Consider the following 15,791-nt stretch of genomic DNA (forward strand, 5'->3'; position numbering starts at 1 on the left):
CTAAAACATATATTAATTCATCTTTCAAATCTGTTGAAAACTTTTAAGAAATATATCGATTTATCAACAAGAAAGCATTTGACAGGTTGAGGTACTGGATTACCTTTATAAGTCACAAATATGTCAGTTGCTACTGAAAAGGTCTATCCAAAATAGATAATTACCACCATCATGAATGAGTTGATTTTATGCTTAAAAATATAGTTTTTTTGTCAATTTCAGTCATCAATTTAGACTTAATTATTACTTCTGTCACATATATAATCAAATTTTTTTTTTATTAACAGATCTTACATAAACTGATAAAAAATATCACACAGTAAACTTGAAAAATTATTTAAATGAACCTTTACAACAAAGCCATTTTCGATCACTGATTTCTTTAATTTCTACATAAGGGGTGTTATTGCCAGAAAATAAATGGGGACCTGCAAAGACAAGAAATCATGCTAAAGAAAGAAAAGGTGGAAAAGAGAAATGAAAAGCAGAAAAGTTCAACTAATAAATGATGTATTTGACAGGGAGAAATGCAAGAGAAGAAAACATTAACATTAAAAAGTGCACAAATGGACCCCAGTGCAGAACATTGATGGGTTCTTGCTAAATGATGATCCAGATACTACTCTGGGACCTAGAGAGGTCAAGGAGCAAAGCCCTGGCAAGGGTTCAAGGTGCAGATCCCCAGAAAATAATTATTTTAAACACTTTTGTCTGGCCTCTTAACACAGTTATTTTATTATTTTTAGCTCCTTAAGATTAGGTAACTTTTTAGACATTAATATGTTTTAAAGCTTATTATTCATTGTTTCAATTTCTTGATTTCAGCAAAATGTGATTCAATCATTTTGAAGTCATACCATGAATTAAGTTGACACTTTTATATTTAGATATTAGTTTTATTATGAAACTCACATATTTGTGCACATGCATATGTTCATGTAAAAGTTTTTAATGTTTGTTGTGTCTTTTCAGTTTATTGTTAGAATGCACATGTTCTATGTGATTTATTATTGAAACTAATTTCTTTTGCACTTTATCAAAATGTGTTCAACCCTGTTACTGTAACTCACCTCCACAACAATGTATTAATTATCATGTTTATTACTAATGAGGTATAGTTAGTCTTAATTTTCTATGCCTGTTTGAAGTTACTCATATCTAATTATAAAGTATATTTGCATTATATGTGACTAAAATAACTACATTCGCTGGGTTCAAATTAAAGCTGAAATTAAGGGCTAGATCATGTGAAAAAAAAAAAAGCTTTGATCATGAATTTTTCATCCATATGAATATAGGATATACTGATAGTGTCATCTAAGGTTTAACTGTCATCATTATCCATCCCTGTACTGAAATTAAAGCTACAGAAAATGTGACTGTTGCAGAGAATTTAAATACAAATTTATAACCAAGTTGAAGAATGCACAGAAAAGTTACTCAATGTAGAAATACCTAAAATTTCAAAAGAAATTATCAGCACAAGACATTGGCATTAGTAAGTGAATATATTAGAATACTTTTAAAAAATATATGTATTAAAGTTTATTTTTCTCTATATTAAGGAAGCAATTCGACCCATTACTGAATTTTCACCCTTAAGAGGCTCTACTCTAAACATCATCATAACTATTCAGATAGAAATTACATTCAAAATTCTTGAATGGATTATTAAAACTCTGATTAGCTCAATAAAAAAATAGTTCGTATTTGAAAAATTATATCACAGATCACCCTAAAGCTGAGAAACCAGTAGGAACACCAAATACAACGAGAGCAGTACAAGTTATTGTGCACCATCTCCTTGTCCATGCATCAACACCAATTCTTCTTCAGAAGATATCTCTAAGTTTGAGTGAGGATTATAGGAACTGTAAGACCTCTGTTTCTGAAAAAGGTTTTCTCTTGTTTTAAAGTATGATGATCTAATTCGGCAGAAATTATCACAGTTGTAACAAAGAAGGATCATGTTGACTATTAAAGAAACAGCAGCAACAGCACCAATAATGGTCAAGAGTGTTAGCCACAACCTAAAGAATAAGAAACTTCTCAACACAAGATCATTGAGATACAGATAACTAAAGATAGAATTGTATGATGTACATAAAAGCCATTAAAAATAATTATGTTTTTGTTTTATGCTTTATTTTCCTACTTTTCTCATATTAAGTTTTAAGGAAATCTTTCCGTTTAATGAGAAAAAATATATATAATTCTTTATTTTTCTTTCAAACATAACTAAGAGGGAAGATTGAAGCACTCACTGGTACTGTTTTGCCTCATTTCTTGTTAGATTATGCTGTTGTGTAAATTTTCCCATTGTACAGGTTGCTGTAAGAAAACAAAACCTTTAGTTACTAATAACAAAAAACTGTAGCTAATATTTAGTAGTTTGTATTATATGATTAAACTGAATTTAATTATTTTTCTTGTCCTTTTTGTTACAGGTAAGCATATATACAAAATCAATAATTAATGATCCATTTATTTCAAAAATGAAATAAAAAATTAAAATGGATGTACTATAGATCACACTATTTTTGAAACATCTGATTAAAAAACCAAGGAAAACACTAATATTTTGGTCATATGTCTAACATTAATGGAGGAAACCAATATATATTGTTATATATCAGATATTCTAATAAGCTCATGTTAATAGAGATAAAATCAATATAAGCTTGCCAGATATCAATTGCTCATGGATATGACTTACTCATTTCATGAATTAGTAAATTCAAGATGCTCATCTGCACTTCCACAGAAGACAGACTTATACTGTCCAACTACTGCCCTGTTTCACTGTTCCTTCAACTATGATGTTTTACAACTTCAAATAAAATGAAGGTAATTTTAATACAAATAGTTTAGCCTTTTGATTAACTGAATGAACTGGCTTTGTATTGATGGAAAGATGTTGACTATAATTCCAAATTTACTATGCATATATTCATGAAATGTAGTAACTCCACTACAATTCCACTGCACACAAAATAGTCATACATGTTACAAAAGTATCTGTGTGCAAAATATGTCTGAATTGACAACATCAGCTTGACTCAAACTCTTATGAGTAGGTTCAAGCTGAGATTCATGTGGAAAATGAAAGTACTTTTATCTACCACACAAGTTGCATGAATTCTAGAATTTTAAAATCCACAGCTTTTTCAGCATTATTGCATATTGCACTTGATAAAATGAAATGTTGATAACTTTGATGTCAAATACACATTGTGGAATGGCATTACATTAAAAAAATTGTTAATTGCACACTTTGATCCACACCCATGCATATAGGGTTAAACAATAGGGAATGATTTTTTAGAAGAGAGTTTATCTTTTTGTTGTCTGTAAGCCATAGGAGAAACATAACAACCTGGGTCTAATCCACTAGTGCTTAATCCTTACAACTGCATTATGTCCCTAGTTGTCAACAATGTCTTGACTTGTGACTTTTTCTCCATCAGCAATTAGATCATAAGAAATAAAAGAATAGTTGTTCCTTAAAAGTAACAAGTTTAAAACTTACATGTATGATATTCTGTAAATCTTAAAATATTGATTCACTACTAAAAAACAAAAGTCAAAATTAAATTATTTGCTTAACATAGTTAAACATAAAAAGTTTTTGCTTAGCATTGTACCTCTTAGAATCATGATGCAATGTGAAAAAGAAATAAAAATGAATTATTCTCTTTCCATAGCTATCTGTCAAGCTGATGTTTCTTTATACTGTCTTCATATTATTCTTAATGTTAATTATTAGGGTAAATAGAACCAAGAAAGAACGGTATTTATTAAATTAAGTTGTCAAATACAAAATTCCTACAACAAACATAATAAAACATTAGGTTTAATTTTTTAGAACTCCTAATGTAGATAAAAATATTGTACTTGACAATATAGTTTAATTATTATGTTCAAAATTTTATTTCAAAAAAGCTGTTTCTAAAGTATTTCTCTAGTATATAGGTTTTTCAAAATAAAAACATTTAACTATTCAAAATATATTCAGTATATTATATACAGCTTTGAATTTTTCTATAAAATTTGAAAAGAATATAAATGGATTTTAATAGTCTTTACATTTCTATACAGAAAAATGTGCATTTGATATTTACTTAAATAATGTAAAAGACAAATCCAAGACACTTTTCTTACTAATGAAACAGCATAATGTTCTGTAGGAACATTATTTTAAATAAATATATATACTCACACTAACACAGTTCAAAACATTCCCAAAAGTTATAATTTTCATAGACTGAATGCATTTCTGACAGGTACATACTTTCACTCTCATACACAGCTATTCTCATTCAGTGCTGTCCTCTTTTTGAAAAAAAGTTTTTGCATTCCACAAGCCTTCCACTCCCATGCACCTGTTTGAGTCAAATGTAATTGATTCTTGGAGGCAAATTATTACCCACATGACACATGTGATTCCCCCTATGCTATTCTACCTAACTATAACTGAGTTTAGGCAGAAACATAAACAACTGTTAATAGTGGAGAGGAAGGATGAGAAGTGTGAGCAGAAGTACCTATCATAAATACATTATCAGTATAGTAAAATTATAACAAGAAATCTTACTTTGCTCACATACATAGCTAGAATCCCACATAGAATAGGTGGAGGGACTGGTGTGAGGGAAAAAGTAGAAACATCCTTTAAGACACCCTAATGAACTCACCTTCTAATAAAAAAATTCTACATGAGAGATTGCACCACTTTTGTACCAGATACACTCTTTTGCACAAATGGGGAAAAAGTGTGACAGATCTGGATGGAAAATTGTGAGGAGCATATCCCAATGGGAAAGAAAATGGTAGGACAGTGATCTCAGCTACAATATATTATAATTTCAATCTCCCTAATGAACAGGATGTGAATAAAATAACTAACTTCCATATGGGGGTAGGGAAGAAAATCATGTAGGTGGTGTGCATGCCAATGCAAAGCCCAGCTATCTGGTAGGGGTAGGAAAGAGGATCATATCATCTTCACCTCAAGTTCAGTAGAATGGAGAGAATCTTGAACATCCCCTGATCTGTGAAAAAGACGCATGATAGCAATGTGATAAATTGTTCCATCGACCCAGGAACCAAACATCTATATGATTGTTTTAATAAAAATGTATGCAATGGAAACTGATCCACTCAAAATCATCCAACAGAAACTGTCACCAGTACAATTACATTATCAATGTATGAAAACTATCCTGAGATAGCATAAGAGAAAGAACTACATTAATATGTAACTTCAACTGCCATGACCCACAACATGGGTGGAGGAACAAGAGTATAATTCAGTGAGAAACAGAGAAATCTATAACACATAGATAAGAACTTATGTTGAGTGGTTCAGCTCTAAATACAAAAATAATCCACTGGGAACCAACATCTGTGTGTGGTTAGGATGAGGAATCTCAATCGAAGGAATGGACTGCAATTGTGATGGCTCACTCCAAAGCTACAACATCCCCTCAGATGAACCCATAAAGGATTGGAGCATGACAATGGAGAACATCTTGTCATCTACACTAGCAGAACACCACCACCCTATTCTCAACTAAATAGTTTGACCATTATTTGCATCATATTTCAATACCACATTAAGGCAGATACCAGTGGCTTGGAATTAAAACGTGGCAAGAACTTCCATACTTTAATGGAAGAAAAAGTGGGAAGAGTTCAAAGGAACATCACTACTGGAGACAGTGCAATGTATGATTTCAAAAATCCTACTTTGAAAAATAGATCAATCCTGGACTATTCAATCAAAACCATGGCAAGGATGAGTAGCTATCTCCTTCTGCTTTATCCAAAAAGTCCATGAGTGACTATGGTCCACAATGGGCATATTAATGAAGCAAACATTTCAAGAAGAAAACCTACAAATGATCTTGTGGAACAATCCATCTCAACAGTGATCATTATCAGAATGGAAATTATAAATATGCAGTCAACCTGGCCTGACAGTTTCGAATTGATTATTTGAAATACACCTGAACAGGCACTACTTGCCACAGAGCAGGATTTGAGCAGTCAAAAAACAAAACAAAAGTAAAAGCCCTAGAAAATGAAGATATATATATACAAAAACTAATTTATCGAGCTACAGTTTTGCCAAAATGTGAAGAATGGCTACAGGCAGAAGATAATAACCCAACAATGAAAAAAACAGTGAACCAATGCAGGTAATGAGATACAAACATCTGTGGTGTAGTCCACATGCTTGATTGGAGAACATTTTTCAAGGAAGGTAGAGATGAGATGCCAGGGAAAAGGTAGGATGACCTATCTGATGAGAAGTCACTGGAACAAATTACTGAATGAAAAAGGAAGAATAAGCCTATCAAATTAAAAGCTAAACCTAACTGATCAAGGATAGAAGGAAAAAATCACAAGCAGAGGATATCTGACAAGGAATGAAAGATAGAAACAGACACCATAGAAGGAAGCCATGTGGGTAACATACCAATAAAGAGTATATATAGGACATATTAACTATTTGGATCTGTCCAAGGTACAGGTGGTAAATGAAAGGAAGAGAAATCAGCAAGAATAAGGAATTATTCTCACAAGCCCACAAAGTACTGGAAAGGAAAGACAAATCTGGATGAAGGAGTATACATGTAGAATGATATGAAGTACTTGAAACATTTATAGTAATCAAATCTGGCTGACAACATCCACAAGCCAACAGGAAAGAAAATATGTCTTAAGGGATAAGTGAATCATAACCCGCCAGGAAGACTAACAGGTAAGTACAAGAACCACTATCAGTCACCTGAAGTTGGCCTTTCCAGTCCTGGTTCTGGGTTATGTGTCATTACAGCCATTATCAAAAGGTAAAGTAATAAAAGTTTTAAAAGACATGTAGCAAAATTATAATAATAATTTACCAAATGTCCAGTAAAAAGGTAAAAGTAAAGTAAATGTAGTAAAATTCATAAAAGGAAATGAAGGTAAAAACAAAACAGCAATTAAAAAATATAAATGGCATAAAACCAATGTTGACATCCAGTCTACAATGTTAAAAGAGAAACTATAGTAATAGAAGTTGTAAATGAATTTCTGTAGCATAGTGGTAATGATCATAACCCGCCAGGAAGACTAATAGGTAAGTACAAGAACCACCATCAGTCACCTGAAGTTGGTCTTTCCAGTCCCGGTTCTGGGTTATGTGTCATTATGTCCAGTATCAAAAAGTAAAGTAATAAAAGTGTTAAAAGACATGCAGCAAAATTGTAATAATAACATCCAGGACGACTAATGGGTAGTTCAAACGGATAGTTCAAACATCAGCGTTAGTCACCTGAAGATGGCCTTTCCAGTCCTGGTGTCGCGTTATTTAATGTCATGGCCATTTTCCAATTTTAAATCGAACTAGAGAGATTTAAGATTCTCTTAAAAGGGAACCACAATTAAAAGGTGTAATGAATAAATATCAAACACTTAAATGACATTAAAAAGATCATTGGCCATTAAAAACTAAAAACTTTATCAAGGTGGATAGTGTCACCATCACCAATAACACTGTCTAATGTTATGGACAAACCTTGGAACAGAACATGTTTAAAATAGTGCCGTCACTGAGAGTTGTAACGATGACAAGAAAGTAAAATGTGGCTTACAGTGATTTGAGTGTTACAAAATTACACACTGGTGCATCAGTACCAGATGAAAGAAAACGATGAGTTAAAAAACTGTAACCAATGCATAGTCTATTTAGAACAACTTCTTCCTTCCAATCTTTATGGAAGCAAGACGGCCAAAGTCCAATATAGGGTTTTATTTGGAAAAGCTTGTTGTCACGTTGCTCACTTCAAGTTGACTGCCAACTGGCACAGAGTCAAGACTTGCACACAGGACCATAGTCCATGTATGGAACAGAAAAAGTGGTGATAGTGCCAGAGCAGACAGATTTAGTTGCAGTGTTGGTGAACTCGTTCCTGTGAATACCAATGTGGCCTGGTATCTAGAAAAAATGGATAGAAATAGATGTTAAAGAGAAATGGGCCAGTTGGTTTTGAATTTCAACTAGAATAGGATGTGAACTAACGTGAAGCAATTCCAGGGCCAGTAAAGAACTAAGTGAGTCAATATAAATAGTGCAATTCGAGTACTGCATAGCTTCTATGTGATCCATGGCAAGAGAAATGGTGTACAGTTCAGCAGTGAACACAGAAGCTGAAGAGGGGATTCTGCACACAACCACCGAACCACAACAAACCAAGGCAGAGCCCACACAGTCACCTGATTTTGAATCATTTGTATAAATAGGAATGGAAGGATGATTCAAAAGATGTTCAGCAAATAAGAGACAGTATTTCCAATCAGTAGTGTCTGCTTTTCTCAGATGACTTAAAGATAGGTCAATTTGGGGACTGTAATAAGCCAAGGTGGGATGGGCTGACCAGTAGATACAGCAATGCTATTCACTGGACAGACTCAATTCATCCAACTGCACCTGGATACAAAGGCCAAAAGAAAAATGGTAGATTATCTGTTCTGAAAATGTATGGCCCAGTGAGGAAGAAAAACACAACCCAAGATGGGATTCTTTGGTAAGGAATGAAGTTTTGAAGCATATAGTAAAGACAGTTGAAAACGGTAGAGGTGCAAAGAAGATTCATGAGACTACATATAAACTCTGAACTGGGGAAGTGCAGAAAGCCCCAGTGCAGAGCTGAAGTCCTTGATGATGAATGGGGTCCAGTAACTTTAAGGTCAAGCAGCCATAAACCAGTGATCCATAGTCAAGTTTCAATCGAATAAAAGCACGATATATCTTTAACATAGAACATTGATCTGCTCCCCAAGTGATGGAAGAGAGGACACAGAGGATCTTCAGTGCTCTCATACATTTGACCCGTAGCTGCTTAATGTGTGGTATAAGGGTCAGTTTAGGTCAATGATAAACCCCAAAAATTTTGTTTCAGGGACCACAGGCAGCACAACATCCCCAAATCAGAGTTCAGGATCAGGGTGAGTACCCCGTTGGAGACAAAAGTGCATGCAAACAGTTTTAGAAAGAGAGAAGTTAAAGCCGTTTGCTGTAGTCTATTTCAGTAAATGATTGAGGGCAGTCTGTAGCTGCCACTCAATATACCTCATGTTCAACGACTGACGTGACGTGAAAGTCGTCGACATGGAGCCCATTTACAACAGTAAGAGGGAGTTGTTCAGTGATGGCATTAATCTTTATACTGAAAAGTGTAACACTCAAAACACAGCCCTGAAGGACTCCAAGTTCCTGTAGAAAAGAATGGGAAATTGTTGAACCCACACAAACTTGGAATCTCCTGTCCATTAAAAAATTTTTTAATAAAATGGGCAAATGGCCATGTAGCCCATATATATGAAGGTCTCGCAAAATGCCATACCTCCATGTTGTATCATAAGCCTTTTCAATGTCAAAGAATATTGATACAAGATGTCGTTTCAAGTCGAATCAGATAGTCCATGGTTTAGCTCTGTCGTTGGAACCCACACTGGGTGGGTGAGAGGAGATTGTATGAGTCAAGGAACCAGACAAGGCAAGCATTAATCATCCTCTCTAAGGTCTTACAAAGACAGCTCATCAAAGCAACTGGACAGTAGTTTGAAGGAATCTTGGGATCCTTCCCAGGCTTAGAGGAAGGTAGGTCAATAGCCTGGCACCAGGCATCAGGAAAAACATTCTCCTGCCATATCCTGTTAACAACAATCAGACGAATAGCAAGAGAAGCAGGAGATAAATGGCACAACATTTCATAGTGTATATCATCAGATCTGACCGATGTACTGCCAGACCGATGAAGGGCCGATTTAAGTTCCACTTGTGTAAAGAGACAATTACAGTCATAGAGACAATCAGCTCAAAAGGAAAGAGGTGATTGCTCTGCATGAGCCTTGATGGCTAAGAAGGTGGAGGAAGAAGCAGAAGTGCTAGGCACCTGGCAAAAGCTTTCACCTAGAGTATTGGTGATGCTCTGGGCATCAGCTACTTCTTGGCCATCAGAGAGCATGATCAAGAGAGGGATAGAATTATATTGCTCACTGACCTTTCAAATCTTGTCCCATATGACTTTGGAACTGGTGATAGAAGATATGCTGGTTGTCAACTTAATCCAAGATTCCTTCTGGCTTTGACATCTTACCCACCTAGTATGTGCATGGGCCTGCTGGAAAGCAATGTAGTGTAAGAGTGTGGGATACCTACAAAAAGTATCCCTCTGAATATTATATTGATAAATATTTTCAAATAAAGAACAAAACAAAAACATCACAAGAGTAACAGACTCAAATAGACAAAAATACCCACAATGAACATTTCTTTCATAAATAATACAACTAAAACCAAGATTCATAAAGCCACTAAACAATCCCAACTGACAATTAACAATTTTTTGAACACTGCTAGTCAACTTTGAATCTTTTCAAGCTTAAATGTTGTTTCTTAGCAGCTTCTATTCTCCATTTATTTGTTTGGTAACTAATCATAAAATATTTTATAATTCTCTTTAGTTTTTATATTCAATATAAATAATATATGTCAAATGTTAGTATCATAACAATAGTATAATATCAAACAATAGTGAAACATTAATAATATACCATATACTGTTAGAAGCACAATACAGCAGACTCAAGAAATAGAATATTACAAGTAATTTTGTAATTTAACCAATGCTCCAATATCAAGCTGCTTTACCTACTAGCCACAAAATCTACAAAGGTGAAACTTCATTTGAAATAAAAGTTGTCTTATAATTATCTGAAGTGTAAAGGTAGTTTTTCTTAACTTTTATTAAAATTTGTAAATCTCTGCAGTATGCATTACACATTCCAAAATACAACTTACAAATCACACCCCAAATATCACAATCAATAACAATAGTAATATCTAAACTTGAGTTTAACTGTTCTACATGTTTACTTGTTCAAACTAACTCCACAAAATTATATTCAAATATGAATCAGTATTCTGTTAACTGTATACATTGTGTCAGTTATTAAAACAACCTACTGGAAAGCTACTGTCAGTTTTGAAAAAAATAAAAAAATATCATTGTACTATAAAGGGAAATGCTTTAAACATTCATAATGCTAAGTCTCTAGCATCTAAACTAAAATGATTGTATTACATGTTTGCTGAAAATAATGATTACGTATGGGTGTATGTATCAGAATATGATGCAACAATTTGCCAAAAAATTAACTTGTGTTCTTGAAATTTGTTTCAACTGCTATTTTTTGAAACATACAAAAAAATAATTTTTTGCAAGAATAGTTTTTTTATTGTCACTTTCTCCTCCCTAGCAAAAGCTAATTACTGTTTTTTTTATCAGATGCTGAGTTAGAAAAATTCCCAATAAAGAAATTTTAACATACTCCCTTGTATTTCCCTAATGAATTATCCTTCTTTTAAATTTATACCTGAAATACCTGTTGTAATACCTGAAAAACACTTAACACAAACAACAAAACTTAGCTTAAATTCACAGAAAAGAAACCATGTAATCTAATAACTATTTCTGCTTAATATGATCATTAATTACAAGTCAATCAGTACTACAATAATAGCAATAATTTTCTAGTATAATATACTCACAAAATATAAGTGTCAAATGTTAAGTCAAACAAGAAAAGTACTTCAATAAACTTGTAGAATTTAATGTCTAATGACAATAATAAATCTACAAACTTGTAAACTTCAAATCAAAAATGAACAGAAAATGCATTAACCTGAAAAACTTCAAGTCAAATAAGTGTAACACTTGAAGCAACAAATGATTTAAGAAACAACAAAAAACAGAAAGATTTGTAATGTAGTGTTTGTGAATAAACTTGATATGATAAAAAGGGATAATCAATTGTTCATAAAATAAAATCACTTTATTGATAAATGATGACAGAAATCAGTGATTTTTGAGCAAGACAAAGCATTGAATAATAATACTGTCTCTAGTTCAGATCAGATAGACTACAGTAACTATAATAACTGGAGACAACTTTACTTGTGAACCATTAAAAGATAAATGTGAAAAATCTGCTTGGAGATGTATTAGAAACACCAAGATTTGCTGTTGCTCCCAGAATACCTTGTTATAAGTTCCATAAGTTAAATAAGAAACCCAAGTTTCTATCTCCACATATACTTAGCATGCTCACAATGCATTAAGATTACAGAATGGATTTACACAACAAGATGAAAAAATAAGAATTCCTTGATTAAGTCTCTGCCTGTGTGTGACAGTCTGGATGTATACACATTATATGAGCACATGTTTCCACACACATTTATTGGCAGTAAGATTGTTAAAAGATGTATAAATAAAGTTGTTTGCATTCTTTGTTACAGAAAAATTAAGTTTCTGATACTTGTATATTACAAAATAAAAGTAAATGTGTAACCATGTAAACTAAGAAGGAAATGAAATGAAATTTATAAAATTGGAAACATAAGTTGAAAAGGTAATAGTATATCCATTAATTTGGAAATTTCATGCCAAACACCAATACTAAGACGATGCTTCTTAAGGAAATGAAATCAGCTGAATATCAAATATTAACACTAAATACTCAATATGGGTACAATTTATATAAATTACTAAAGTTTCTAAATGAGGAAAAGTACAAACCTCTTTCACACATTTCTCCCACAAAACCTGAACTACAGTGGCATTCTCCAGTGACACGGTTGCATGTACCACCATTCACACATAAACAAGGTCTTTGACAGTCTTGTCCATACCAACCTGGTTGGCAAACTATGAAAAGAGGAAAAATATCTCAATTACATATGTGTATAACCCTTATCCAGCTGAAATAAATTCCAAACAAAAGTTTTTGCACTTGGATTTCTCTCAGAACAAAATGTAAAAGGTAGTGCCTTTAAAACAATCATAACATTTCTAGTTTTAAATATAAACTAGTAATAAAAAAATGTAAAAATTAAGTATAATGTAGTAATGGTAATGTTAAAAAGTACATGAATAAAATATGAAAGAACACACAAAACCATACAAAAAATATCCCTAAAAGTAAGTTCATTATTTGACCTTACAAGCTTATGGTTATTAGTCACTGTAAGACTATATAGCACTATTAAGTTAGATGCTTTCATTCAAACATGAATTTATGCTTCTGACAGGAATTCAACATTTAATTGTACATAAAAGAATATTCCTCAACATATATGGCTACTAATGTAGGGAGTTTTGCACGATTATGTATTCATCCTTGTTTCTATATGTTTTGACATAACATCTCAACATCATATTTAATTTCTACAAAATATTTATTTTATTACTTGTTTCCCCCTTTTTTGAAACACATTCATTACAATAGGTTGACAAGTAAACATCTGTTTCACTTTTGTAATTGAATGGTAATATATATTGTTAATATCACATCAGTTTTGTCAGTCATCGTCTTGACTTGTTGGGACTTAGTGTTGAAGAACACACAGTAATGAAAGAATACATTTAAAATGTACAATGTATTATCCCTATATTTATGTTTGCATTATTTTTTACATTCCAAAATATTTTTTATTACTTCTTTTGTCATGTTTCTTCCCCTGACTGCAAATTAATGTATTCTATAAATGTGTATTATAAAATTTAATATTATGTGTGTTATTGATTTTTTTTTACTCCCTCACTACAGACATAACACCAGGGTAGGTGCTCTAAACACAGTGATTGTATAGTGTACAAAGCATCAAGTATTCTATATTTCACACTCATCTGATTATCAGCTATTATTGGCTTGTATTTCCTATTTCAGCCTGTACAATTAGGTTTTCATTTTTAAATTACACCAGATTTCTGTAAAAAAGCTAACTTCAAGAGGTAATGATAACATCACTCACTCTGCAATTATGATTTTTATAGCTTAAATTAAGTTCTGCTGTGTTCAGTGATAGCCTGGCTTCCAAGTACTCTTAAAATACTTTTCATTCATACTAAAGCCTTTGTGAAAATTTCACACAATTGTTTAGTTAACTTGGGAAAAGAAAAACAAAAGATGGCATTTTTTACTCTTTAGCTAATTCCCAGTTCTCCACATTAACAACATCTTTAAATGATACTGGGAGCCTCACAAGCTGTGAAACACTTGATAATGGTAATTAGGTGCTCAAATACAGCTATAACTTAAATTTAGTAGTTATCTGTATGTATCATAGGACAATAGGATGAATGCACCAGCTACTGTTTTTTGGCTTACTTCTACATACTAGGAATTACCATGCTTAGTAATAAAGTTAAACAATAAGTAAAGGCTTAATACTTTCACTAACCATACAAATAGGTATTTGTAACAAGATAAATGTTTTTGGTAAAATAAAAGTACATAAAGATATATTTATACATTATCCAAACTGATGTTGTTGGAACATGTACATAAAAGGTGTTTACAAAGTAACATGAGGAATAAATGACGTCACAGAAGGAGAAGGGGGTAACACAGAATTAATAAGCCCAGCAGGGATTCACAACAATTAATTAATGGATACACAGGTTCCATGAAATAGATCCACTCTTGGTAAGGCACTATCTCTGTCTGATTTTTATATAACCTTTAAATGTTGATTCAATGTTAATAGTACACTGTTGAATTTTGAGAACATAATATATCTAAGTTACGCACTTGTGAAGTGTCATTCAAAATATGTTGGAATTAATGTAATTTAAAGAGTTTTACACATTTTTCCTGAGTAGAATGCAGGCTCTGGATAGTAATTACATTAGGCAGCTGATAATTTGTCTGACATTACTTCTTTTTTAACTTTATAGATTTTAGACATAGTTTTAAAGCCTATTCCTTACTTATTTCAAATCCTGAAATTTCCTCCATTCATTCACACATCAATTTACTTTATAATACCTATAAATAAGAGCTTTTTTGAAATCATAAGTTATTATATGTTTTACTTAAATCAACAATAACAAAAATATATTGTTAAACAATTTAGTTCTTAAGTTCCTTGTATTATAAGTAGTCAAGTAACTATTATTTAATTACAAAATAAAAAGAGAAATAGTTTTCCTTGCAAATTTTAATTAACAAAAACTTTAATTTCCCACTAATTGTTTTCTTTCATCATAAATTAAACTCAAGAACAATTTTATCACACAGCTAAATGTGATAAAGAAAAACCACATATACTAACTTTTGGTGAGTCTAATGGTGAGTCTAAAATAACTTCATAAATATTGTATGATACAAACATCCAGCCAAATAATAAAACCTTTTACTTTTTTGTTACTCCAATTTTAGTCACTTGATAAGATAAATTTCACTGTTTTGGATGTTTCTTATTCTAAATTATAATTATTTATAACTAGTTACTTGCTTGACAATGATGCAAATAATCCAGTTGGTACCAATAAAATGATTCATTAATTTTATGAAATTTTTGGTCACATATTTTTAAAACTATCATTCTTCTTAAAAAAAATTAGTTTAACTTCCGACCTCAAATACAAAAAACTATTACTATCAGAAGGTAATGGATTATAATAATGCATAATAAAGGTCTATAAAATGTTCATATTAAACAAAATTCTGAATGTTTTCTCTTTTATTTCAATCTGTAATGTAACGATTTAATAATCTGGTATTTTCCTATTGTTGAAAACATTTCAAATAGTTTCAGACATATTTATCATTTATCTATAGCTTTATATTTCAATACAAATAACAGCCTCTTAAGTTGAAACTTTGGTTATAAACTACACCTTAAATAGTAGATTAAATGTTTTAAACCTTCAGAGCATAGAGATACTAACACA

At 32.0% G+C, this 15,791-nt stretch overlaps 1 protein-coding gene across 4 annotated transcripts in view; it reads right to left on the bottom strand.

Annotated features, from left to right (window-relative positions):
- LOC143256926 (N-acetylglucosamine-1-phosphodiester alpha-N-acetylglucosaminidase-like) overlaps window positions 1-15,791 on the bottom strand; it is an 86,324-nt gene that overhangs the window by 14,803 nt on the left and 55,730 nt on the right. The window contains exons 8-11 of one of the 4 annotated variants that reach the window (XR_013031611.1): window positions 12,633-12,761; window positions 10,053-10,172; window positions 2,265-2,331; window positions 1,961-2,030 (exon numbers count right to left, since the gene is read on the bottom strand). Coding sequence is in view for 2 of the 4 variants with exons in the window: in XM_076514812.1 (XP_076370927.1) it covers window positions 1,787-2,030; window positions 2,265-2,331; window positions 12,633-12,761 (440 nt within the window). In the remaining 2 variants the exon portion in view is untranslated. Of the gene's footprint in view, window positions 1-1,469; window positions 2,031-2,264; window positions 2,332-10,052; window positions 10,207-12,632; window positions 12,762-15,791 lie in introns of those variants that run through there. The other 3 variants (XR_013031610.1, XM_076514812.1, XM_076514813.1) reach the window with 3 other exon arrangements.

Source organism: Tachypleus tridentatus, chromosome 7, assembly GCF_004210375.1.
Source record: "Tachypleus tridentatus isolate NWPU-2018 chromosome 7, ASM421037v1, whole genome shotgun sequence".
NCBI classification, from domain to species: Eukaryota; Metazoa; Arthropoda; class Merostomata; order Xiphosura; family Limulidae; genus Tachypleus; species Tachypleus tridentatus.